The sequence below is a fragment of the Globicephala melas genome, chromosome 19 (assembly GCF_963455315.2).
Source record: "Globicephala melas chromosome 19, mGloMel1.2, whole genome shotgun sequence".
Lineage (NCBI taxonomy): Eukaryota > Metazoa > Chordata > Mammalia > Artiodactyla > Delphinidae > Globicephala > Globicephala melas.
In genome coordinates this window covers 50,186,238-50,213,010 of record NC_083332.1, presented here as the reverse complement: position 1 = coordinate 50,213,010, position 26,773 = coordinate 50,186,238, and the positions used below count along the sequence as shown (strand labels likewise).

The 26,773-nt window shown below is 45.0% G+C and overlaps 1 protein-coding gene across 9 annotated transcripts in view; it reads left to right on the top strand.

Annotated features, from left to right (window-relative positions):
- WDR59 (WD repeat domain 59) overlaps positions 1-26,773 on the top strand; it is a 124,575-nt gene that overhangs the window by 20,148 nt on the left and 77,654 nt on the right. For 8 of the 9 annotated variants that reach the window (XR_009559875.1, XM_060288287.1, XM_060288288.1 and 5 more), the window contains exons 4-13: positions 1,686-1,771; positions 2,874-2,954; positions 5,142-5,179; positions 8,962-9,050; positions 12,989-13,105; positions 16,493-16,570; positions 18,731-18,887; positions 23,645-23,724; positions 24,752-24,884; positions 25,015-25,139. Coding sequence is in view for 8 of the 9 variants with exons in the window: in XM_060288287.1 (XP_060144270.1) it covers positions 1,686-1,771; positions 2,874-2,954; positions 5,142-5,179; positions 8,962-9,050; positions 12,989-13,105; positions 16,493-16,570; positions 18,731-18,887; positions 23,645-23,724; positions 24,752-24,884; positions 25,015-25,139 (984 nt within the window). In the remaining variant the exon portion in view is untranslated. Of the gene's footprint in view, positions 1-1,685; positions 1,772-2,873; positions 2,955-5,141; positions 5,180-8,552; positions 8,703-8,961; positions 9,051-12,988; positions 13,106-16,492; positions 16,571-18,730; positions 18,888-23,644; positions 23,725-24,751; positions 24,885-25,014; positions 25,140-26,773 lie in introns of those variants that run through there. The other variant, XM_060288292.1, reaches the window with a different exon arrangement.

The window sequence follows — 26,773 nt, the reverse complement described above, 5'->3', positions numbered from 1 at the left end:
ACCGTTTTGCAGTCCCATCAGCAGTGCATCAGCATTGCATAGCAATGCACAATCCAGCCTCACCAAAATTTATTTCCTGTTTTTGTTTTTGTAATTTAAAAATTCTAGCCATCTTAGTGGGTATAAAGTGGTATCTCACTGTGGTTCTGATTTGCATTTCCCTAGTGACTAATGATGTTGAACATCCCTTCGCGTGCTGGCTGGCCATTTGTATATCATTTTTTGGAGATATGTTTATTCAAGTCCTTTGCGGATTTTTGAATTGGGTTGTTTGTCTTTTTGCTGTTGAGTTATAAGAGTTCTTTATGTATTCCTGATACTAGACTCTTATCACGGACATGATTTGCAAATATTTTCTCCAATTCTGTAGATTGTCTTTTTACTTTCTTGATAACGTCTTTTGATACATAAAAGTTTTAATTTTGATGAAGTTCAATTTACTGATTTCTTTTTCCCTTCATTGCTCTTGGTTGGAAGGCAAGCATTTTCAGGAGAAAGAGCTTTGGAGTTAGGCAAATCTGAGGTCAAGTCCCAGTTTCAACACTCACTGTTTTATCTTGAGCGCCCATCCAACTTTTGGAGCCTCAGTTGCCTCACCTGTGATGTGGGTGATGACACACAGTGTGCAGTGTGATGGGAAAGAGCAGAGGGCAGGTTTCTTAAGGTTCCTAGTGCATAAACTGGCACTAGCAGACCCTGGAAATGGCTAGGAATGTTATTATAAGATGGGGGGGGGCTTCCCTGGTGGCACAGTGGTTGAGAGTCCGCCTGCCGATGCAGGGGACACGGGTTCGTGCCCTGGTCCGGGAAGATCCCACATGCCACGGAGCGGCTAGGCCCGTGAGCCATGGCCACTGAGCCTGCGCGTCCGGAGCCTGTGCTCCGCAACGGGAGAGGCCACAATAGTGAGAGGCCCGTGTACCGCAAAAAAATAAATAAATAAAAAAGATGAGGGGGTGCTTTTCTTTACACTCCTATTCCCATTGGAAGCTATTTTGAATCCTTACCTTTTGACAGGAACCTTACCTATTTAGAATTGGAAACTGGCATTTCTGGATAAAAATCTCAGAGCTGTATACAACTATCTGTCTCTGAGCTAAAATGAAAATCCATCATATATATATATATATATATATATATCAGTTCAGAAATTATTAAATAGCCTACTAATAGTATTTAGTCTATTAGTAATCTTTATCCATTTTCAGTGTGTTTCGTTAACTCATATTTAGGGAGCATTTGCTGGCTTGTTTCTTTAAGAGAAATGTAGTTTGATTGAAGCTTTGTTTTTCTTCCTTCTCCTTATTGTAATTGTGGTTTCTTCTGGCCCATTTTCCCTGTGTCTTTCTGCTTAACCCTTAAAGAAGTTCATATTTCAAGGAGTCTTCTATAATTTTGCCTTCTAGGACACCCTTTTAGTGGTGATTCTGTTTTCTTTCTCATGCATGTGTTTTTTCAAAGTGTGGTAGGTGGACTCCGGGCATTTGATGGTGGGAAGGGTGAGCTGAGAACATGGAGTGTGACAGCAGCTGGGGAGATGGGTGTGTGACCGTTAGGGCAGGGAGGATTTTCTTCTGATGGTTGGGGGCGGCTCCATAACCCATAGCTCACGTGCTCACGAGTGTGTCTGTATCCTTAGTTCAGCCATAACTGTTCAAGATGGGTTTCCCCTTGTCTCTTTTCAGAGCAACCAACGTGTCGACCTTTATAAGTGGAAAGACGGCAGTGGGGAAGTCAGCACGACCTTACAAGGCCACACTCGTGTCATCAGGTAGGCACAGCCCTCCACTGCTCCCTGGCCTGTCTCACTTTGTCGCAGTGTCTCGGGAAGTGAAACAAAGACACCGTCCCCCTCCAGGCTGGACCCTCTGTGTTGCATTGGCTCCAGGTGGCTGCTGCGTCCTTAGCAGTCCTGAAGTGATGGTCTTTGCAGCGAGGAACAGCCAGTGTTCAGGAGCCAGCATCCCTGTAGCTGTTAACCCCGATCCCAGGAGACACTTAGGTACAGCCTGGTCCAGAATAAAGGGTTAGAGCTGTTTGCTGTAGGAGGGAGATGAACTTACACCCGCAGAATCCCACAGCTCATGGTCGGCGGTGCCCTGGAGCACAGAGACCTTGGGGGCCAGCCCTTTGCTCTCTGTCCAGCCACAGTGGGGCACCACGTGGAGCTCCTGCATCATAGTCCGTTACCCAGATGCCCAGTTGCTTCCCACTCGTGGCCTTCCAGCTGGCTTCTGGAATGTTCCTGGATCCATCCTTTTCTGGGTGGGGAAAACTTCTTGTGAGAAGTAGCAGCAGGAAGTGTGGGAGTGGTGAAGCTGACGTGGGAGGTGATGGGAAAGGCCAGAACCCCCGGCCTGTGTTAACTGTTTGTGTAGCAAGTGCCTTTCAAGGAGTGAGGACGTGGGTAGGGAGGACCAGGGCCCTGCTTGCCCTCCTTGAAAACTGTGAGGCAACACGGCAGTTTGCCAGTGCTTTAAAGATGTTGGGTTTACTCAAGGTACCTGTGGTTGAGTCTGACTTAAAAAACGATGTCAACAATTACGTGGAGTTTTTTTCTTTGTTTTGTCTTAGTTTGCGCACATGCACGTATGTGCGCTTTTGTGTGTGTATGTGTTTTAAGTTGAAATGCTCTGTTTCTTTTGGTTTGGGGGAGCAGGTGGTAACCAGGGAAGGACCTGAAAGTTTCCTTCAGAGCTTGGTTAAGTCTTCTTTCCCAAAGAACTTTGGAGATTCCCAGCCTAAACCATGTTCAGGGGCCCATTAACAGTGACTTTCTGAAGCCACTAGAAATGAAATCTGCGAATGCTTTGGAAATGGACTCTGAATTTTTTTCTCTTCGTTGTTGTCCTGTTTATTCCTTGTGTTTCCAGTGACTTGGACTGGGCAGTGTTTGAGCCAGATCTCCTGGTCACCAGCTCTGTGGACACCTACATCTACATTTGGGATATCAAGTAAGAACCATTAAGAGGCATAACCACTTGGCTGTGGAATGATCTGGGACCTTTGTTTTAGAGATCGGGTATCTTAATTTGGTTTTCCCTAGATGCAGACCCTGAGATGAGGAGACACTGCAGATACGTTGTTTAGGAGGGGACAGAACTGCTATTGGGGGTGGGAAGAGAGACAGGATCGGGAAGGCCACATCGGGTGGGAAGAGAGACAGGATCGGAAGGGCACATCATCTAATTGGGTACCACCATGAACAGGTGGAGCTTGGTCTTACTGGGAACACTAGGGGCTGGTGTACCACTCCCTCCTCAGAGGTGTTCCCCTCCGAGGGCTGAGGAAGCGGGGGCGCCATCACTGTCAGTCATTGGTTGAAGGCTGTCCCCGGGGGCCTCAGCTCCCTGGCACTTCAGGCCTGTCACAGAGGTTTGCAAAACGGGCTTCAGCAGCCAGGGAAATCCCGTTGTCAGAGAACCACAGGTTCTGGCATTTGGAAGTCAGGCTGGAGCTTCCTGAAGTGGCAGGTGACGGTGGGGGCATTCTGAGGGGTACAGACACACACATGCTGCAGCGAGCAGTGCTCCAGGACAGCTGCTTTGCTCTTGGTGACGCTTCGCTTCCCCTCTGGAAAGGGGGCTGAGAGCCACCTCATAGAGCAACTCTCCACGGAGCAAAGAGTGGAGGAGCGCCCAGCCCAGGGCCTGGCGCGTCCTGAGTTCTTAATAAACATCCATTCCCGTTTCTCTTTGTACAGCAGATTCCTTTCCCCGTAACCGTTAACTAGAGGGCCTGTGGCCTGTGGAGTCCCCAGAAAGGACACCCTCTCCCCAGCCAGGCCACTCTGCTCCCAAATGGCGGTGACTTTGTGATGCTTTACACTGAAAGGTAAACTGTAGGCAGAGGACAAGCCAGATATTGAGGTTTGACTGACCAGACAGACCAGGGAAAGGGATCCTCAGGGAGTAAGGATGCACACAGCTGACTTCACCTGCATCCCATGCAGGTTAGCGCTTCCAAGGTGACAGGTCTAAGGGCAGCGCCAGAGGAGGGAGAAGGAGCAGAAAATCCAGGGGAAGTGGAAGAGAGGGGCTCTTAACGAGCAAACCGCCCCCTGGGAGCTCTGGGGCAAGCGTCCCTCATTTACATGAAACAGTTGTTTTCATAATTTAAAGACTGAAAGACACTTGAACTGACTTGCCTTCTCAGGTCTTCTGAACAGTAAGCCAGGGCTGCAGATTTGCCTTGTCTGGCCCTCCTAGCCCTAGGGGGCTGCCCAGTTCTGTCATTTTGACCATTCGTGGTGAACGGTTGAGTCTCCCATTGTATCCAGGAGTAGTTTAAAAAAATAAATAAAATCGTGGTAAAAGCCACAAAGCAAAATTTACCATCTTAATCATTTTTAAGAGTGCGGTTCAGTAGTGTTAAGTATGTTTACATTGTTGTGCAACAAAGCTCCAGAACTTTTTCATCGTGCAGAACTGAAAATCTGTACCCATTAACCAACTCCCCGTTTCCCCCTCCTCTCAGTCCCTGGCAGCCACCACTCTACTTTCTGTCTCTGTGAATTTGACGACTCTAGGTACCACATGTAAGTGGAATCATACAGTGTTTGTCCTTTTGTGACTGACTTACGTCACTTAGTATAACATCCTCAGGGTGCGTCCATGTTGTCGCTCATGACAGTATTGCTTTCCTTTTTAAGGTCTAATAACAATCCATTGTATGTAGAGACAGTAGTGTATTTATCCGTTCATCAGTCGTGGACACTTAGGTTGCTTCTACCTCTTGGCTGTTGGGAACACCCAGAGTAGTTTTCCAGTCCACCTTGGCAGTGCTGTTGGTTCTTGCAGAATTACGCCTCCACAACTGTCCCGTTGTTCCACAGGAGAAATGACACCAGGAAGGGGTTCCCTTGGCTCCCTCCACCCCCGCATCAGAGTTACCCAGGCCACGCCAGGTCGTGTAATTTGTTCTCTGTGGATACAACTGTATAATTGGAAATTCTTAGCCTCAGCTGAAGAGGCTGAGAAAGTTCATCTCGCTGGAGGGAGACAGGCTTCTCTTTACACTACTTTTTAAGGTCCTCACATTCCCACTGAAAGGAAAGTGAAGAAATGCGAGCAGCGGGAGAAAGGCACCAGGGGGGTGGGGGCAGGTGAACGGGCTTTTGACTTCTGACTCTTATGTTTCAGAGATACACGGAAGCCGACCGTTGCGCTGTCTGCTGTAGGTGAGTGGACGCCCCCCCGGTGGCCTGCATTCCCTTCCTTCCACTGCTTCGTTCCCACTGACCCCCCCCGTCCCCCATGCCCCAGGCTCTGTCCACGGTCGCGTGGACCTGTAAGGTCCACGTCACAGGGCCCTTCTCCCGCTCCTCGCAGAAGTTAGAGTCAGGACTGTCGAATGTGGTCAGGAACTTATTTCAAAATTCAAGGGCAGGAGCCACATTGGTTTGTTTTTAAACTTTTTCTTGTGGAAACTTTCAAAAGTGTATAAAACTAGAAGAGGATGAATTGCCTTGTGTTCGTCATCCAGCTTGAACGTTGTCGACAGACAATCTTATTTCCTCTTTCACCCGCTAGTCCACCCACCCCTACCCCTATCCCCTTTGGGATTATTTTGAAGCAAATCCCAGGTGTCATATCATTTCATCAACAAATATTTCAGTTAAGTATTTTTAATAAGAGAAGAATCCTTTTAAAAAAAACATAACCACAATACCATTAGCATACCTAAAAATATTAACAGTAGCTCTTTAATGTCGTCAAATATTTAAGCAGTATTCAGATTTCCCCAGTAGTCTCAGTAGTTTTGTTTTTTGTTCTCTTTTTACAAATTATTTGAATCAATCCAAATAAAGTCCGTATTTATAAGTGGTTGATATATTTCTCATCTCTTTCAGTTGGTAGGTTTCTCCTCCCTTCCCTTTTTTGGTTTGTTTGTTTGTTTTTCCTTCCCTGCAGTTTCTTTACTGAGGAAACTGCAGTTTCCGCACAGTCTAGATTATACTGATTGTGTCCCCGTGGTATCATTTATGGGCATACTGGGCATACTGAAACTTTGAAATCACTTTCTGAGCTACCTGTTTTCATCACTCTGTTGGAATTTGACTCTTTTTGCAGTGCTGCATTGGGCCTGTTACAGAGTATTCTCACCACTTCCTGAGAGTTGAACTTGGGCATAGAACCGGTATACCTTGCCCACCATGATGAAGCCCAGCCATCAGTATTCTGTTTTGGCCTCCTTGGTCAAAACAGATCATATTATCTGTCTCTTAAATCCTGCTTTTTTGTATCTTCTTGCGTCATTTGAATTCACATTTGGTGTTTGCTCCAAAATGATCACATGATTCTTCTTTTTATCCCCCTGCACCCCAACACCTCATCATTTGAAGGCATTAAACATCATGACCGTATTAAGCAGTTGGTTGGTTTGTTCTGTGAGGTTAGGGACCACGTCTGCCTTGTTCAGGGCTGCAGACCAGGGTCAGCCTAAGCGCCTGTCCTGTGGAGATGCTCTGGGAGTGTTTGTTCCATGGATGTGGAACTCAGGCACCTGTGTCACTTGTGCTGAGTGCTTAACAGCTGTGCTGGTGCCTCCCTCACAACCTGTGCACACACACTTGTAGGCACTTATGACCTGAGGCATAGAATGGCCCACAGACGTGGTTGCAGAGGACACTGAGCTGAAAGAAACTACTAATGGTCTGTGAATGTCGCAGTCATCCATCCCTGACTTTGTTGTTTCTACTTGCAGGCTTTTAAGTTAGATGGCTTATAGAGGACCTCTAAAAAGAAAGATTATTCTAATTGCTTTCTTTTGGGAGTCTTTCTGAAAAAACAGAGGTAGGAGACTTCTTTCTTTTTTGCACCTCAGTGAGGTCTCAGTGGTGGCAGAGCTCTCATTCCCTGAGAGGTGCAGCCCGGGTGCTGCGGCTCCCCAGAGCCTGTGGTCCTCATCTCTCTGTGAGCACATTGTTTATACCTTGGGGTAGGGGGTCAGTAAGAGCATGTCCGTGTGTGCTCCAGAGCGTTATCTGTTTCTGAGAGCTCTTATGGTCTGGGAGGTCTCCGTTTGACCCTGGTGTCACAATCCTAATAAAACACATTGAATTAGGGGGTTCCCAGAATCCTCTGGGAGGCTTCATGTTCTGATGGACCACCTACTGGGAAAGGCATATTTTCTTGGAACTTATTTTTCTTTTCTTTTTCCTTTTCTTCTGGTTTTATTGAGATATAATTGACACACAGCACTGTATAAGTTTGTGTACAGCATAATGATTTGACTTACGTACATGATGAAATGATGACCACAGTAAATTGAGTGAACATCCATCATCTCATTTAGACACAACATTAAAGACATAGAGAAAATTTTTTTTCCTGTGTTGTTGAATTCTTTGGTAACTGTCACGTGGAGACGGAGCAGTATTTTTTTTTTTTAATAAATTTAGTTATTTATTTTTGGCTGCGTTGGGTCTTTGTTGCTGTGTGCAGGCTTTCTCTAGTTGCAGTGAGCGGGGGCTACTCTTCATTGCTGTATGCAGGCTTCTCATTGCGGTGGCTTTTCTTTGTTGCAGAGCACGGGCTCCAGGCGTGCGGGCTTCAGTAGTTGTGGCTCGCGGGCTCTAGAGTGCAGGCACAGTAGTTGTGGCACACGGGCCCAGTTGCTCCATGACACGTGGGATCTTCCTGGACTGGGCCTTGAACCTGTGTCCCCTGCACTGGCAGGCGGATTCTTAACCATTGCGCCACCAGGGACCCTGGAGCAGTCTTTTTTTTTTTACACACTTTCTCCTCTAGCTGATATCATTTCTTGCAAAGAAACTGGGTCTCCTAAGTAATAGGAGACCATCCTCCAACTTCAGGGTCTCCATCATTCGTTCTTAGGTGACTTAAGGTGCCTTGTGTCTCAAGGAAAAAAAAACACAACAAAAAACCAAATAAGCAAACAAATACCCTCACCAAAACCAAGCAAGGGTAAAGTCTGGGCCTTACTCTATTTCCTGTTAGGTTCTGAGTCCTTGCTTCCTGTCTCATACTCTGCGGTTTCTTGGTCAGGTTGCTCTCCAAAGTCCTGGATCCACTGCGGTGTCCCCAAGTAATAAACACCCACCCAAAGGGAGAGGGTGTCAAAGCAGAAATGTCATGTGTTGTCTGAGCAAAGAACAAGAAGAGGTGGAGGGAGAGTCATCATGTGGTTCTGGTTTAACATCATCATCGTGATTATTTTGAGTCAGCTGGAAGTGCTGCTATGCCCCAATTTTCCACCCGTCTCAGCCCCTTCTGGCATCTTCCAGTATGCCTCCTCTCTTATGTAGCTCTTTTGTCCCCGTTGTTGTTACCTCTGTGTTCTGGCAGAGGACTGAGTTCACATGGTGCCAGGAGTGTTCCCTTTCCCTGTCTCCACGCAGGGCCACGTGTAACCGCTTGCTCATGGGGAGATGAGAGTGGGGGTGGGGTGCACATAATTTTCTGAGGGCAGAATTGGGCCACACTGGGGCTTATTCTTCAGCTGAGCCTCATCTGGAGGCTGTGTTTTTCCAAGACACTCCCTCCCCCAGAAACGAAACCAAAAAAACCAGTGTGGGAAGGAGCAGGCTTTGAGCTGAGGCTCTTCTGATTGGGAGCGCAAGCTTGGTGTCCAAGAGGATGAAGGGCCAGGTTGTGTGATGTGTCAGTTACCAACCAGCAGAGCCGGGCTGAACCGCCGCTCTGTAAGAAACTGTATTTCCCTGCTGATTCTGCTCGGAGGTAACCTGAAGTTTTTTTTTTTTCTCCTTAGTGAGATTATTTCCTCAATTAGGTGACTCTGATCCTGTTCCCATGTGTTAATTCATTTATTCTTTGGCTTCATTTTCTCCTTAACGATGGAGCTGATGCAGTCCTAGAAGCTTGAAGAGTTCTGTTCTTACTCATCCGGAGCTCATTATCCAGCTCCCCTGGATAAGCTCCACTCTGGTGCTGAAGGCGTTGAGGGCAACAGCTTTCCTCCCCTGATTTTTCTTTGCAGCGGGTGCCTCACAGGTCAAATGGAATAAAAAAAACGCTAATTGCCTTGCCACCAGTCATGACGGGGATGTACGGATATGGGACAAGCGGGTAAGTAATCTTTTTCCCCTCTGAGAGGATCTGAAGAGGATGCTGTGAATAGCAGGACTTGTTTTGAGAGACCAGGGTACCCTGTGCAGCCTGGTTAATTGCCACGTTAAGATCCTAGTACCAGATGACATTTGCTTCCCGATCAAACTGGTGTTGATGGAAGATAAGGGAGTGAGACATTATGATCAGTGGTTAAGAAAATGAGCTTGGGGAATTCCCTGGCAGTCCAGCAGTTAGGACTCTGAGCTTGCACTGCAGGGGACACAGGTTCAATCCTCGGTCAGGGAACTAAGATCCCGCAAGCTGCGTGCTGTGGCCAAAAAAAAAAAGAAAAAAAAAAAAGAAGATGAACTTGGCCTGACCTAGGCTAGCGTCCCATTTTGCTGCCTCCTGATTATGTTATCAGGTGAGCCACAAACTTTTCCAAGCCTCAGTTTCCTTTTCTTCAGAATAAAGATGATAATAGTGTGTGTGTCCCTGAGGGGGTCAAGCCTGGGGGACCAGATACTATTCTAGAATGGTCAGCAGGCTTCACATTCCTGCCCCAGATTGCAAAGTGAAAACTCATTGTTCTAGGACATATACCATCTAGAATTAAATCACTGAGGCAGGATACTTGGTATGCTCAAATCTTCCCTTGGAAGTCTACCTGTGCCGTCAGCCTCAAATGAGCCTGCAGAGGGTACGTTCTCCCTGCATTAGCCCATGGACCTGAGAGGCATGAAAGAGTTGCAGGGTTCTGGGCTGCTACTGTAATGGCAAGTCTGGAAGTTTGATATGTTGGCATCAGTGAGAACAGTGATGCAGGGAAAGGGCCTCTTTCATGACTAGCTGCCAGACGACTGGGTAAGAATGCAGAGAGTGGTCGACTTCTGTAAGATCTGGGGTGTAAATTCTGCTTCCTGCTCTGTGAACCCTGCCTTCGTGGGGAGGACCTACTGTTAGTTTTCCTGGAACTTGTTCAGGAACTGTCCCAACTGGGATGCTGACTGTAAAGTCTCAGCCTTGCTTCCGGCTGCCCTGCTCCCTTCCCCTTCCAGCAGGGAATAAAGTCATACAGTTGGAGAGGAGAGGGAAGTGAAGCAGAGATTGGGAGGCTGCTGGTTTGGGTGCCAAGACCTGCTGGGAAAGGGGTGTGCCGGCTGAAGCCCTCGCTTTAGGTGGCTTTTAGGTGACAAGGTGATTTTATAAGGAAAGGATGGATGGTGCATCCTCTGTACGCTAGTTTTATCTCTGTCCCTTTAGTCCAGTCTGGTAATAGTCATTCTTCATCCATCTTTATTTCTTCAATTGGCAATTGGTTTTATTCATATTTGGCACTGGTATAGCATTTAAATATAGTAAATGGTTTAACTAAAATGTTTGGTTAATTTGTAGTACTTGTGTATTTGCTTTAGACTGTTTTCAGAGCCATAGGCAAAATAAACAATTGGGTATTTAACCATGAGCTCGGTGAGGACCCGTTTTCCAAAACAGTAGCTGTGTTCCTTATCTTGTAGAAATGTACTGCTGAACTGTTTCTTTCTAGCCTTCGGATTGGTCTACTCATAACCCTGACTTCCCTTAACGAGCCTTTTATCTATTTTGTTTAAAGAGCTTTAACTTTTTCTTGGCTATTAATACCTAGGACTTCTGTTCATATGGATTGTAAAGCTTGTTGGTTGTCATTTCACTTCTCTGGCACTTTCTAGTATCAAAGCAGGACTATTGGCAGCAAGCATCACAGGCTTAAGAAAGTGTGGTATCAGTGGTAATGTTGGATTTTTCACTCAAATTCGTGAATGACTAGTAATACTAATATTTCTTTTTTTTTTTTTTTTTGCGGTACGCGGGCCTCTCACTGTTGTGGCCTCTCCCGTTGCGGAGCACAGGCTCCGGACGCGCAGGCTCAGTGGCCATGGCTCACGGACCCAGCTGCTCCGCGGCATATGGGATCTTCCCAGACCGGGGCACGAACCTGTGTCCCCTGCATCGGCAGGCGGACTCTCAACCACTGCGCCACCAGGGAAGCCCAATACTAATATTTCTAAGTGTTCATTATGCACAGGCATTGTTCTAAGAACTTTATGTGTATTGATTCATTTCTCTTTATAACTAACCTTTAAAGTAGGTAATATTATTACCCCATTCTACAGCTGAGTAAACTGAGGCACAGTTTGTTGCCAGGATTTAAATTCAGGGAGGCTGGTTCTGGAGATTACACTGTTAACCTAATAGACCAGTGCTGATTACAGAAAGTAATACATGCTCTTTGTTGAAAATATAAAAGAGAAAATAAAAATCATTCATAGTCCTGCCCCAGAGACAAATGCTAATATTTTGGTGTTTTCTTTTCTTATGCTTTTTTTTAAAACATGGTTTATCATATCATATGCATAGTTATGCATACTTTTTTCATTTAACATTACAACAAATGCATTTCCCCTGTGTTATAAGCTCTTTCTAAGTATAACTTTTAATGGCTACATCATATTGTATCAGATAGCTGTACAATAATTGGTTCTAACATTTAATTATTCCCCACTTATTATTCATGTTGTTTCTGGTTTCTAGGTGTTCCAAATAACACCAAGATGAACATCTTTGGTACCTAAAGCTTTTTGTGAATTTAGGATATTCCCTTAAGAAAGGAAGAATTTTAAGTCTGTTGATAAAAATTGTCCAGTTTTTTTCCCGAACAGGTTATACTATTTTATATGTATACCACCAGTGACAAATGCAGCCTCACTGCATTGAATATTATTTATAAATATCTTCTAACTTGATTGCTAAAAACAATCTTTTAATGTTTTAATGTATGAATATATTTCTGAGGTTTCCTTCTGAATTTGTTTTATATATGCTTATTAATAACGTATTGTTTTCTTTTGTGATGTGTGTTCATTCTCTTTTTGAGGTCTTAGGGCTTGATCATTTTAAGCTTGGTGGTTTTCCGATATAGAGAACAAACTAGTGGTTACCAGTGGGAGTGGGAAGTGGGGAGGGGCACTATAGGGGTAGGGGATTATGCGGGACAAACTATTATGTACAAAACAAGCAACAATGTTGTGTTACATTGTACAACACGGGAAATAAAGCCAGTATTTTATAATAACTATAAATGGAGTATAACCTTTAAAAATTGTGAATCACTGTATTGTACACCTGTAACATATAATATTGTACATCAACTATACTTCAATTAGAAAAAAAAAAGATTAGTGGTTTTACCCCCAGGATTGGGGTTGGGTCTGTTTAGATGTCACAGCCCCTCTTTGTGGGTGATTGTGAGGAAGGGGAGCAGGAATTGCAGACCACGGTACCAAAGGAGAAAAGCATCCACTACCCTGTGTCCTTCATTAAGGCCGTACCTGGAGCCAGAGCGGAAGTAGATTAGGCTCACAGGCCCATATTCAGAGAATGCGTGAAGGAGAGCTGGAGAAGTCTTCTGTCGTTTGTTTTCAACAAAACAAATGGAGGGCTTCCCTGGCGGCGCAGTGGTTGAGAGTCCGCCTGCCGATTCAGGGGACACAGGTTCGTGCCCCGGTCTGGGAAGATCCCACATGCCGCAGAGCGGCTGGGCCCGTGAGCCATGGCCGCTGAGCCTGCGCGTCCGGAGGCTGTGCTCCGCAACGGAAGAGGCCACAACAGTGAGAGGCCCGCGTACCGCAAAAAAAAAAAACCAACAAAGCGGAGTTTCTTAAGAGTAGAGATGGTCTCTGGGAGTTCTTTGTTTTTGTTTTGGCTGCGCTGTGCAGCATGCAGGATCTTATTGTCCCGACCAGGGATCAAACCTGCGCCCCCCCTCCAGTGGGAGCACAGAGCCCTAACCACTGGACCGCCAGGGAATTCCTCTGGGAGTATTTTTGTATTCCCACTTGGCACCTAGCAGACTATTATATGGTGGACACTATGAGTTCCTTCTGAAGTGACAACTCTCGTTGCTGATCCTGTTGCAGAAGCCCAGCACAGCAGTGGAGTATCTCGCAGCCCACCTCTCCAAAATCCACGGCCTGGACTGGCACCCAGACAGCGAGCACATTCTTGCTACCTCCAGTCAAGACAACTCTGTCAAGGTGAGCGGCATCCCCAGGGCAGTTGGGGGAGCGTGTTTGGGAGGCATCAGGGATGTGTCAGCACTTTCTTCAGAAGGAAATTTGCAGTAGGTTAGCATGGCACGTGTTTCAGGGGTGCATGTGCTTTTTGGGGAGCTGGGCAAGTACACCTGGTTATGTGGTCCAGCGGGAGTGATGTAGTAGCACGTATCTGATATGGCTCCTGGCATTTGTTCAGAGGCTTTTCTTCTTTCCCTTTGTGAAAGGAAGTCAGAGACAAAAACATCTAGAAAGGAAAAGAAGTTTACTTGCCAAGAAGTTGTCAGGAAGTCCCATTTCAGGACTGGCTCATCAAAATAAAAACACAACAGATAAACAAATAAAGGAGAAAAGCCCACATGGTCATTAAAGTTATCAAGTTTACCATTAGTCTGGGGTGGAAAAAGCAATTTTCTCACGTGATTATCACATCTGCACAAGTTAGGACGTCGTCGATCATCAGCATTTCCCAAGTAGAGATGGAGTTGTTTTATTAGAGATTCTCTAAGTTACAGGAGATGCTCAAGGATTTATGTATGTCGGTGACCCTGTTATTTTTGGTTCTCTCAGTGTTTCTTGTTTGTTTATCCTCTCTGACTGTGGGATGTGATATGCACCCTTGTTCAAAAGGATGCAGGGCACAGAGTTAGCCGTGCCCCACAGTTCCTGCATATGATCAGGTCTCTGCCTGGAAGGACAGAGGTTTGATCGCAGCAATTTGCTTAGCAGCTTTAGGATTCAGCTTCAGCAATTTAATGCTTTGTTTTATTTACACAGGCATGTACGTCTTTTTGGTATGGTTAGCAAAGCTAGAATCGTACACTCAGGCTTAAAATCTAACTTCTCTCTGGAGGTTTGTAAATCCCCTGGGGCTGTAATTTATTCTTATGTGCCAACAGTGGTTTTTCTGTTTGTTTGTTTGTTTGTTTTGGATTTAAGTGTTTGTCCCCATACCCCATCAGCTTGTTTCCCAACTTCAGGAACCAGTAATAATCCGATTCACCTCCTTCTCTTTCTTTGAGGTCCCCAAGTTTGTCAATATTCACTGACAACTTTACTACCCTTGAGGCCTGGATGCCATAGGTAATAAAATAGAAACAGAGCAGTTTCCACATGTGAAACACAGTCCTTATTCCTTACTAGTGGGCTTAGCTTATGAATTAAATGAGATTTTTGGCATGGTATTTGATTTATTCCACTATACCCTGGTAGGAAGACAGTTTTTATTGAACATATACAAATAACATAATTGGAAAAAGTGAAGCAATTTAGAGGCACTTATAATAGTCAGCCATTGTTTTTAGTAATTGGTTGATAAGGCTCAATGCATGCCATTTTTTCCTACATAATCATTTTCTTTAGTTTATCTGACAATTTATTAGCTTATAATTTATAACAATAATTTTCATTCTATTTGTCTTTTGTGAATTCTAAGGGGTCTGCTGGAACAAGATACCGTTGAATGAGTTTCACTTCACTTTGTAGATTGTAAACTGTAAAACTGTTGTATTGAGGGTGAGAGCTAGATCAAGAAGAAAGAAAAGGATTTTTCTTCTATGACCATTAAAAATAGAACATGAACTGTAATGAAATTCTTTCATGTCAGTTTGGATAACCAATTGTTTTTTTCCTTATCTTGGGGTAAGCAGGCTATTTTACAAAATTGCCATCTTCCAGGCTGAGTCCTGGAAATCCAGACCCAGTCCCCTTGTGCATTCTGACATGTTCGTGGTATAAGGGGAGCCATATTGAGAAACCCGTACCCAGCGGCTGTGCCCTGTGATGTCAGCAGTCAGGAACCTGGTTCTTGACCGAGGGTCTTCCGACATTTCTTCAGAAAAATTTCTTTTGATCCCTAGCTTGGAGCAGAGGCCTTTGGCAATGGTAAGAGGAAAGCAGAAGTTACCTATGGATAGGGGGCAGCATGGCTCTGGTTAACTTATTATAATAACCAACTTTATCACATTGAAATAGACTGAAGTCCTCCATTCAACTATAATGTAATCATTTCATAAGACCCCATCAATGATGGCCTTGAGAATAAGAGCTTTTTTTTTTTTTTTTTTTTCCGGTACACGGGCCTCTCACTGTTGTGGCCTCTCCCGTTGCGGAGCACAGGCTCCGGACGCGCAGGCTCAGCGGCCATGGCTCATGGGCCCAGCTGCTTCGCGGCATGTGGGATCTTCCCGGACCGGGGCACGAACCCGCGTCCCCTGCATCGGCAGGCGGACTCTCAACCACTGCGCCACCAGGGAAGCCCCTGTCACCTGTTTTTGACAATAGTTCCTTAATACCTGATAGTTCAGAGTTTCAGTCTTGGCCCTCCTGCCTTTGGTGCTCTGCCATTTCCTGCTTTCATGGCAAATGCTTGAGCTCTAAGTGTGTTTGTTTTTCTGTTAAAAGCATAAATGTCTCTAAGGCTCAGTTCTTGTCTGGCTCACCTGTGTGTTCCCTGCACCTTCTGTGTTGGAGTGGGTGGAAGAGTGGACGTGAGTGGTTGGGCCCCAAATAGTCGCACAGTCACCTTTTTGCTGTGTGGCCTTGACAAGTTACATCGTTTAGTAATTTAGCTTCCACCCTTGAAAAAGAGATTCATAACACCCACTGTATGATTGTTGTAAGGATTAGATGGGATGAAACTCTTAAAGCTCTAAGCATCTGTCTGAAATGCAGTCAGCAGTCAGTACATTTTTAACTACTAGCAATAGCGGTAGTTAATTTAGTAGTTAAATTACTCTATGTGGTGTGAACTGATACAGGATGAAAAGTTGTCACTCCTACCTTTCAACTATGAAGGTAGTTTAATAGGCAGGCTGGCAGTGATCTGCCTCAAGGAGTGATCCTCATGTGTTTACAGAAGTCTTTGTTTCTCCTATAATGTTTCTGAGTGTGAAAGGGGCGTTTCCTGTGTGTCTCTGTCACAGGAGCATGGCCATGGGGGCTGACTCAAATGCAGTTAGAGGACAGAAAGCGTGGAATTTGAAGGCTAGGCTTATTTCTTTCCTGTTTTTTTTTTTTAATATTTATTTGGCTGCATTGGGTCTTAGTTGTGGCACGCGGGATCTTTGTTGAGTCATGGGGGATCTTTCATTGAGGTGCACGGGCTTCTGTCTAGTTGTGGCACTTGGACTCAGTAGTTGTGGTGTGCGGGCTCTCTAGTTGTGGCACACAGGCTTAGTTGCCCCGTGGCATGTGGGATCTTAGTTCTCCGACCAGGGATTGAACCCGCATCCCCTGCATTGGAAGGAGGATTCTTAACCACTGGACCACCAGGGAAGTCCCGGCTATGCTTATTTTGATAGTTGAGGTTTTTTTGGGGTTTTTTTAATGGCATTTATTTCACAAATTGTACTGCTTTCTTTCTTCCAGTTCTGGGATTACCGCCAGCCTCGGAAATACCTCAATATTCTCCCTTGCCAGGTGCCTGTCTGGAAGGCCCGATACACTGTGAGTGAGATGCCCTACCTCTTGCTCGGAAACATTATCTAGGTGTTTTGGACAGAAGGGGCCAGGGACATTTCCTCTTATTTTTTTGTGAGACAGTTTTCTCCTTCTGTCTTGGTTTAGAAGTGGGACAAAGGTGGTAATGACGGCATAAAAGCTGTTATCTATTTAAAAATTTGCCCTTGGGTCGTTGGGTGAGACTCTATACTAGAAGTGCGAGACTAGCTGGGCTGGGGAGCTGGGCAGTGTGAAGGTGGTCAGTAAGGGAGGGGAAGAGGGTAAGCTGGAGGGTTGAGAGGCTGGAGGTCAGTGGATTGTGGTAGAAAGAACTCTGGCTTTAGATTCAGAAGACCTTGGTTTAAGGCTTGGCAATGACATTTAATTTTTTTCTCCAGCTTTACTGAGATATAATTGACATATAACATGGCATAAGTTCAAGGTATACAACATGTTGATATGTTAGACTTACATATTGCCAAACAGTTACCACTGTAGCATTTGTTAACACTTCCATCGTCACATAATTACCATCTCTTTTCTGCAATGAGAACATTTAAGATCTACTCTCTTAACTCTCAAGTATATCATATGGTGCTATTAACCATAATCACACGCTGTACATTAGATCTCCAGAGCTTATTCATCTTATAACCAGAAGTTTGTACCCTTTGACCAGCATCTCCCTGTTTCTCCCACCCCCAACCCCTGGTAACCACCGTTATACTCTGTTTGTATGAGTTCAGCTTTTTAGATTCCACGTATAATGATATCATACAGTATTTATCTTTGTCTGACTTATTTCACTTACCATAATGCCCTCAAGGTCCATCCATATTGTGACAAATGGCAGGGTTTCCTTGTTTCTTGTCGCTGAATAATATTCCATTGTATATGTACCACATCTTCTTTATTCATTCATCCATTAACGGACATGTAGGTTGTTTCTATATCTTGGCTATTGTGAATAATGCTGTAATGAGCCATTTAATACTTGTGTGGCCTTGGGCAAGCCACCTGTGTTTTTTGAGTAATAGTTTCCTCCTGTGTCAAACATGAATAATAGTGTTTAATATCCCTTGCTCTTTTTAAAAATTGTGATAAAATTCCTTATTTTTAAGTGTCCAATTCGGTGGCATTTAGTACCTGTACAATATGTTTTCCCTTTGGAAAAAAGACATGTATGAAAATGCTGTATAAACCACAAAATGCTACAAGTATAGTGGATAGGCTGTTAGCGACCTTCCAACTTTGTTGCCAGATGGATAATTGATCAGAGATAATATATTTCCTTCAGTGTCAACTTGAAAGGGAGCACAGGGATGAATGGAGGGATCTTTATGCATTAGGCTGCCACCTGCTGCGTCATGGCGTGAAGAAGAGAATTGGGGTATTACTTGGCCTTCTCATCTGGGAGCACTTGGGAGGAAGTCAGACTTTGCTCTTGTGAATTGAAATACTTCTCTGGATTAATATGTTTGCTTTAAAAAACAAACAGGAAAGCTCAGGAGTGCTGCCAAGAGGGCAGGAGACAATCAATGTGCTCTTAGGTGGCCTTGGCTTAATTCCTTAAAGAACAGAGTCTGCCTGTCAACCAAATGAGCCCCTTAGCTACCTCGCAGATTGGGTGTTTATGAGTGGAAAGTGTCGGTCCTGAAATTGGAAGATTTTCCTCTGCAAAGCTGTGGTCTTGCAGGCTGTGGGAGGGCGTTGCTCCACGTCGATGGTGTGCTTCTGGTGCATTTCTGCATGGCGGGGTTTGTTTGCTGTCTGGGGTTACCCTCAGTGTGCTTTGCACGCTCATTCTGGGAATGTACTCGATAACTCTCAGAGGGAACTCGTGGAGAGGAGCCGGGGTGTTCCCGTGTGCAACCCCTAGAGCCATTTGCTTATTTTACATTAAAAAACGTTCTTCTCCAAGTATTTGGCTTAGCTTTATTTTTTACTTGCTGTGGTCCCTTCCATCAGCAAAGAAAAAAAAAAAAGGAAAGCAAATGAAAAGTAGATGTTGATGGTCAACTGATGGTATTTGGAAAAATGTTCCCCAGATGGGTTGGGGCCTCCCATCATCCAGTTTATTTTAATTAGGCGAGAATTCCAACGTGGGTAACTCAAGACAGCGGATTCTCCCTGGAACAATGCCTGCTTTTCCCTCTTCTGCCACAGCCTTTCAGCAATGGATTGGTGACCGTGATGGTTCCCCAGCTGCGGAGGGAGAACAGCCTGCTCTTGTGGAATGTCTTTGACTTGAACACGCCGGTCCATACCTTCGTAGGCCATGATGATGTGGTGCTGGAATTCCAGTGGAGGAAACAGAAGGAAGGTGGGTGGGAGGGAGACCGCCAACTGATTTCCTCCTGAGCCCTGCTCACCAACAGCTCCCGTCGGGGTGGGCCCCGTGATCGGAGGGGAGGATGCAGGAACAGGGCTGGCTTAGGAGTGGGAGTCAGGGAACCTCCCCCTTTAATCGTAGGTGGGTGATAGGGTGTGTGGCTGTGCTTCTTCCCCCCAAGTCCATCCTCTTGTGTTCTGTGTAGTGTCTCTCCTATGTGGAAGGGATCTGGAGAGGTTGGTAGCCTTGCTGTTGGATCATTTCTAGAGCTGAAAAACTCAGGGGTCATCGCACACTCAGAAATCCCTGGCACTTGCTCCTTCCCCCCCGTTTTTGTTTATTTGTTTGTTTGTTTTGTTTTGGCTGCAACGTGCGGCTTGTGGTATTTTAGTTCCCCCATCAGGGATCAAACCCGGGCCCTTGGCAGTGAGAGCGTGGAGTCCTAACCACTGGATTGCCAAGGAATTCTCCCTTCCCCCTCTATTGATGAGGGAGATGCAAGGTCATCGTCAGTACCACCTACCACGTATTCCCAGTTCTCTTCACAAGCACACAGTGGTATTTCACCTCCCAACCCCTTGAAGATAGGTTTGGCCACATGACCTGCTTGGATCTTGAAACATGAACGAAAGTGATGCAGTCCCTTTTGGGTTGAAGTGGTAACAGCCAGTGTGCAATTATTTACCCTCTCTGCTTCTTCCGAGGTACCTGGAGAAACTCCATGTGGCGCTGCTCCCACCAGGGTGGGGGTGAGGTGAAGATGTAGAGAGAGCAGGAGAGCCTTGCATTAAGCCACTGAGATTTGGGGCTGTTTGTTATTGCAGCTTAATCTAGCTAGCCCTCATTCATGCATCATAAGTATAAGGGGGTTTAGGAAGCCCTCAGCCTCACTTTCTCCACCAACACACCATGCAAACTTAATTTCAACCTCCCTTGTCTTGAGATCTTATTGCCACACTCTCTAAATGTTTTCCAGACCAGAAGTATATTTCATGGTCTTTTCATATCACAAAAGGAAAACCGGGCAGTGGAGTGGTGTGACTTGTCCAGAGTCCAGGAGAGGTCTCTGGTGGACCTGGGATTAGAGCAGTCATCTTATCCCAGCTCGTTTGTGACCTTCACAAGCCGCTTCTAGGATATTTTTTTTTGTTTTTTTAAATTTTTATTTATTTATTTATTTAAAAATATTTATTCATTTATTTGGCTGCATTGGATCTTAGTTGCGGCACGCAGGATGTTTGTTGTGGCATGCAGGATCCTTCACTGTGGCACGTGGGGTCTTCGTTGCAGCACACGAGCTTCTCTCTAGTTGTGGCTCAGGGACTCTAGAGTGCACGGGTTTAGTTGCCCCGCGGCATGTGGGATCTTAGTTCCCCGACCAGGGATTGAACCCATGTCCCCTGCACTGAAAGGTGAATTCTTAACCACTGGACCACCAGGGAAGTCCCTAGGATTGTTTTTGAAAGGAATCTTTTGATCAGGCTCTTAATTTTCCCATCTTCATTTCCATAATCTGACTTGCTTCTAGAAACACGAGGCTGCTTGGTCTCTATGCCATCAATTTCCATGCTTGACTTCATCTTTCATCTCTTTGTCCTGCATTTTGCCATTGAAAAGAGATGATAGAGTTTCCCCATGGTCTGGCAGCGAGAGGTTGGCCTGTAGTTTTGGACTGAAATAAAAAGTTTTTAGCAACCCATTTTCAGTTGTCTGTGTCATCTGTAAGCTGGCAGGGTGAATTGTATAAATTGGGGCTGTCTAGCCAGTAGTGAAATTTTGAGTACAAGTTATAGGTGTTTTCTAAAATTCCTTTTTACTGTGAGATATATCATCTACAAAATTGCATAAAACATGTAGCGTTTATAATGTGAAAATCTGTGTGACTACCACCAAGGTCAAGAAAGAAAGCATTGCTAGAACCCGGAAGCTTCCCGATCACAATCCTTTCCCTTTCCTAGGGGTAAACACTATCCTAACATTTACGATAGTGATTTCTGTTTTTATTTTTACAGTTTACCACCCATTTCTGCATCCCTAAAAATACTTTAGGTTTGTTTGTTTTTGAACCTTTTATAAATGTAGTCATCCTGCATGTATTCCTTTTTTAAAAAAAAATTATTTAGTTGCAGCATGCGGACTCGTAGTTGCAGCATGCACGCGGTATCTAGTTCCCCGACTAGGGATCGAACCTGGGCCCCCTCCATTGGGAGCCCAGAGTCTCACCCACTGGACCACCAGGGAAGTCCCCATCCTGCATGTATTCTTATATTTTACTTCTGTCTCAACCTAATGGTGTTCCATTTTCTTTTTACTGCCATGTCTTCTTAGTCAGTTTTTACTGGACCACCTCAGGCTTTGATGTTGGTTTTTCACTGTGGTGAAGGAGCTCTCAGAGGTAGGAAAAGAATCAGGATGTTGTGGTCCAAGGAAAAGGATGCTTCATGAAGGAATCAGAGGTCATTGGTTTTGGGTTTTGCTGAAGGATCTCCATGCAAAGTAAGAGAGAAGCACTTAATTGTATAAATAGGTATAAATAGGAAGCCATACGATCATTAAGAGACCAGTTCCAAAAGCTGATTGAGGAGGGAAGCCTGATTGTAAGACAGTGGAAACAGAGGCAGCACGAACTGGTTTTGTGAATGAGTTTGCCTTCAGAGGCAAGGAGTAGACTAAATTCCTAGGAGGAGGCTGCTGCCCTCTCTGTTTGAAGGCAAGGAGAAGAGGCAAGAAAGGGAGTAGGTGTGAAAGCAAAGGCCCTTTGAAAATAGGGAATAGGGCCGAAGACCCAAGTAGAGGATTTGGGTTTAGAAAGGAATTAGGCATAACTTTTCTTCAAAGTCAGGGACATGAAAAGAGGCTGGATGTGGAGTCAGAAAATTGTTGCTGGGACTTCCTTGGTGGTCCAGTGGTTAGGACTCTGTGCTTTCACTGCCGAGGGCCCGGGTTCAATCCCTGGTTGGGAAACTAAGATCCTGCAAGCCATGCAGCGATGCCAAAAAAGAAAATAAGAAAAAATCGTTGTTATGAACATGGGCTAGATGGTGGTTCTCATGACAGGTAGTAGCTCAGAATAGTTGCTGTCTTGATAGTTGTACACAGGGATGTATTAAAACATGGAGGAATGAAGACCTGGTTGAAGGCAGTGACACAGAGAAGGAACTTTGGCCCTCACTCACTCTGTTCTTTGTTGCCTCAGTTTCCCCATCCATAATACGAGGGAATGGATGAAATTATTTCTAGATTCTTTGCTCTCTAAAGATGGCCATAAAGAAGATTCTAGATACTGCAGAATTACCCTGAAATGTTCTGATCTTCCATAAAGCTCTTTCAGAAAGCACCTTGGACCTTTTTATTGATAGGATAATTTCCCTTTGACCAGTCCTATCGTGTGAAAATACAATTCAGTCAGTTAAGAACATTAAAGATTGATTATTCCTTTTATAAAGAGATGCATTTCCTTACCAAAAAATTATTTTAAACAGTAAGATGTCACGATGCATTTAAAACAATTTATTTTACAAGCAACCTATTCATCCCCAGCTCCTCTGGAGCACGTAAAAGGAAGAACATTTGTGGAGGTGAAAGTTCAGTGAGACGTTAAATCCCAGCATCTCTCTTCACTTGCTAATTTGTGAGCTATTATTTCACTTCATTTAAGTTTCTGCTCAGGACTTCCCTGGTGGCGCAGTGGTTAAGAATCTGCTTGCCAGTGCATGGGACATGGGTTCAAGTCCTGGTCCGGGAAGATCCCACATGCTGTGGAGCAGCTAAGCCCGTGCACCACAACTACTGAGCCTGCGCTCTACAGCCCGCGAGCCACAACTACTGAGCCCGTGTGCCACAACTACTGAAGCCCGCATGCCTAGAGCTCGTGCTCCAAAACGAGAAGCCACCACAATTAGAAGACCGTGCGTAGCCACGAAGACCCAGCGCAGCCAAAGATAAATAAATTTATTAAAAAAGAAATAAGGGCTTCCCTGGTGGTGCAGTGGTTGAGAGTCCTCCTGCCGATGCAGGGGACACAGGTTTGTGCCCCGGCCCGGGAAGATCCCACATGCCGCGGAGGGGCTGGGCCCGTGAGCCATGGCCGCTGAGCCTGCGCATCCAGAGCCTGTGCTCCGCAACGGGAGGGGCCACAACAGTGAGAGGCCCGCGTACCGGAAAAAATAAATAAATAAATAAAAATAAGGTTCTGCTCAAAGGTGACTTCCTCAGGAAAGTCCTGTCTAAAAATAGTTCCCCTGTCGGTCTCTATCCTCTTATCCCATGTTATTTTTTTCATAACATTGTCACTACCGGACATGTTATTGTATGTTTCTACCATTGGAATGTGAGATCTGTAAAGACAGAGATTCTTTTTTTTTTTTTTGCGGTACGTGGGCCTCTCACTGTTGTAGCCTCTCCCGTTGCAGAGCACAGGCTCCGGACGCACAGGCTCAGCGGCCATGGCTCACGGGCCCAGCCCCTCAGCGGCATGTGGGATCTTCCCGGACCGGGGCATGAACCCATGTCCCCTGTATCGGCAGGCGGACTCTCAACCACTGTGCCACCAGGGAAGCCCAAGACAGAGATTCTTGTATTCACTTTATAGCCCTAGTGCCTAGAACAGTACCTGGCATATAGGAGATGTTCCATAAATATTTGTTAAATGGATGAATGGATGAATGAATCTCACCCCATCGCAACCTGTAAGAAACTTGATGTTGAATCCAGAAAAACCTCCATGATTCTTATCTGGTGATTTCTAGGGTCCAAGGACTACCAACTGGTTACGTGGTCACGGGATCAGACCCTGAGAATGTGGCGGGTGGATTCCCAGATGCAGAGGGTATGTATTCAATGATGCTGTGGAGGAATGTTAACTGGATACACCAGAAACTTAAGATAGAAGATTTGGTAGTTGAAGAAGTTAGAGGATACGTAATGGACATTTAATACGTACTTGCCTGTTGGCCGAGTGGCTTGTGTATGCTACACTGAGGCTTTGAGGTATTCAAGAGCCCACTTCAGTATTCAGCACTTGAAGGCTTCAAAGCCTCTGAGTGTCTTTTTTTCCTCTTGTCCTGATCTAAGGTAGTGTGGGTTAGCATACTGAGCAAGGGGCTTGGGGGCTTCATTTCTTTCTCTTATAAATGGGCTAGAAAATCTGCCCTGGCACTAGGCAGCGTTCAGAGTTCTCCACGTTCATCAACACCACCTGTCAAGTGAAGCCCTTTCCAGTTTTTGCCCCATAAATTGTATCTGTTCTTATATGAAGCACAGTGGTCCCTGTGTGAACTGCTTTCATGGCCCTTGCTTTGCTCTGCCCCATCACGGGTTTCTGTCTTCTCATCTGGTGGCTAAGTTCCTTGAAGGTGGGATCCTTGTCTCACTTGTATTGCATCCCATACAGCACTCTGTACAGAGTGGATAGAAAATGCTGGGTCAGATTTGCTACACTGCTTAGTACCAAGTCATTCATGAGCAATTTTGGTCAAATACCATCACCTTATTGCCTTTTAAATCTGTTTTCTCCAAAAAGTACCATTTGCTCCAAATGCTTTGAGGTTATGATATTTTTGCTCTTGTGTTGGCTGAATAACTCCATCAAGGCTGGAGTTTAAAAGGTTTTCTGAGATTTGCGTAACCTATGAACAGGATAAAACATTTTCCAGGGTAGACTAATAGAGTCTGTTACCCTGTGTATTTAACCAGGGAGAATTGGTGATGGGCAAAACTCATTTTGATTGTATGTGTTTGGGGCTGACATCTCTCTCCTTTGTGATTCCCATTTTTAAGTCAGAACTCAATCAAACACGACAGTCCTTTCCACTGACTTCTCTAGACCTAGATCTATGTCCTCCCCTCTGTTGCAGCTTTGTGCAAATGACATCTTAGATGGTGTTGATGAGTTCATTGAGAGCATTGCTCTTCTGCCGGAACCAGAGAAGACCCTTCACACTCAGGATACAGATCACCAGCACAACTCCAGCCACGGGGAGGAAGAAGGTAATTGCTCACACTGTTTTAGGTGCGGTGCCCCTCTGTGCATCTCCGAGTTGTGGCAAATACCCCAGAACTGCTCTCTGAATCCATTTCAGAAATCTTTTCCAACAAGTTACCCTCTCTCTCCTGCTAGTCTTAAAGGAAGACCCCCCAAGCAGTCTCCTGGAAGAGAAGAAATCAGAGCAGCTGGGCCTGCCTCAGACTCTGCAGCAGGAGTTCTCCCTGATCAACGTGCAGATCCGCAATGTGAACGTGGAGGTGCTCGGGCTTAGCAAACTGTCTCTCGCTTGCGGTTGGCGGTTGGTGGGTGAGGGGACTATTTCAGCCATGATTTAGGCTAGCAATATAGCTTTGCTGCTTTAACAGGGAAGTGTTCTGTGCTTGCTTTTTTGTTTTCTATGTTATCTAAGGACATAGATATTTTACAAACGCAGATTATTTTCCCTTACCCTGTTATTTTCTCATAAGATGAACCAAGGGATAAACTGATGCTCAAATGTCTTAAAATCTCCTTAGATGCTCTAACACCTCATTTTACTCTATGTGAAGATGCTCAGCTCCTGGAAAGTTTAGTGTTTTGGTGGGGGTTACTGGCAAAGTTAATGGCAGGGCTGAGTTTGGAAGCCAGCCTCCTGACTCTCCAAGGCTCTTAGTACTTTGCTGTACGATCTTGCCTTGTAAGCTGGTCATTTCCTCAGAGATTTAGATGCATGTTAAGAAGGTGACCAAGCCTCTTTGTTCATTTAACACACAGAGAGATTTACTCTTTTCCTTTTGGGCAGGTATTGAAATTCTGTGCTTCAGGGAATTGAGTCTTTCTGTGAAGGAGTTTTAAAACTTGATTAATTTTTCTCTTGCCCAGATTCAGTTAACAGTAGGCCTGGATCTGTGCACTTACATAATTGTATCATTTGGCCTTTAAAACAGCTCTGCAATAAGTGGTTTTATCCCCACTCTACAGATCAGGAAACAGAGACACTACGAAATGAAATAACTTGTCCGAGGTCAACAGCTATTTGAATCCGAGTCTCCAGATTTCCCATATGTGTGGCTCTTTTTGCCATCCTCCAGCTGCCATCTCTAGTTGGCAGCACAAGAAATCAAAAGAGATAAAGGATTCCTTGATTAATTGGTTATCTATATCAACTCAGTTTATATTCCCTTTGTCCCAGTTGAGAACAGTTTGGATATCCAGTGATCTAGTCTAAGAAGGAGATCTTGATTCCTTTCCCAGGACTGCTTTTTAAAAATTACTGAGAGGGACTTCCCTGGCGATCCAGTGGTTAAGACTCTGCACTTCCACTGCAGGGGGCGTGGGTTCAATCCCTGGTTGAAGAAGTAAGATCCCATATGCTGCGTGGCATGGCCAAATAAAAAATAATAATAAAATAAAATAAAAATTACTGAGCTGTAATTCACATACCACAAAATTCACCCTTTTAAAGTTTACAGGGACTTCCCTGGTGGTCCAGTGGTTGAGACTTTGCCTTCCAATGCAGGGGGTATGGGTTCGATCCTTGGTTGGGGAGCTAAGATCCCACGTGCCTTGAGGCCAAAACACCAAAACATAAAGCAGAAGCAATATTGTAACAAATTCAATAAAGACTTTAAAAATGGTCCACATCAAAAAAAAATCTTAAAAAAAAAATAAAGTGCACAATTTAGTGGTTCTTAGTACATTCACAAAGCCATGCAGCCATCACCAGTGCTACTTCCAGAGCATTTTCATCATCCCCAAAGAAGCCTTACATCCCCTAGCAGCCTCATCCCATTTCCTCTCTCGCCAGCCCCTAGCAGCCCCCGTCTCCTTTAGAGAGACGGATTTTCCCAGGAGTACTTTTTTTTTGTTTTGACATCTTTATTGGAGTATAACTGCTTTACATTGTTGTGTT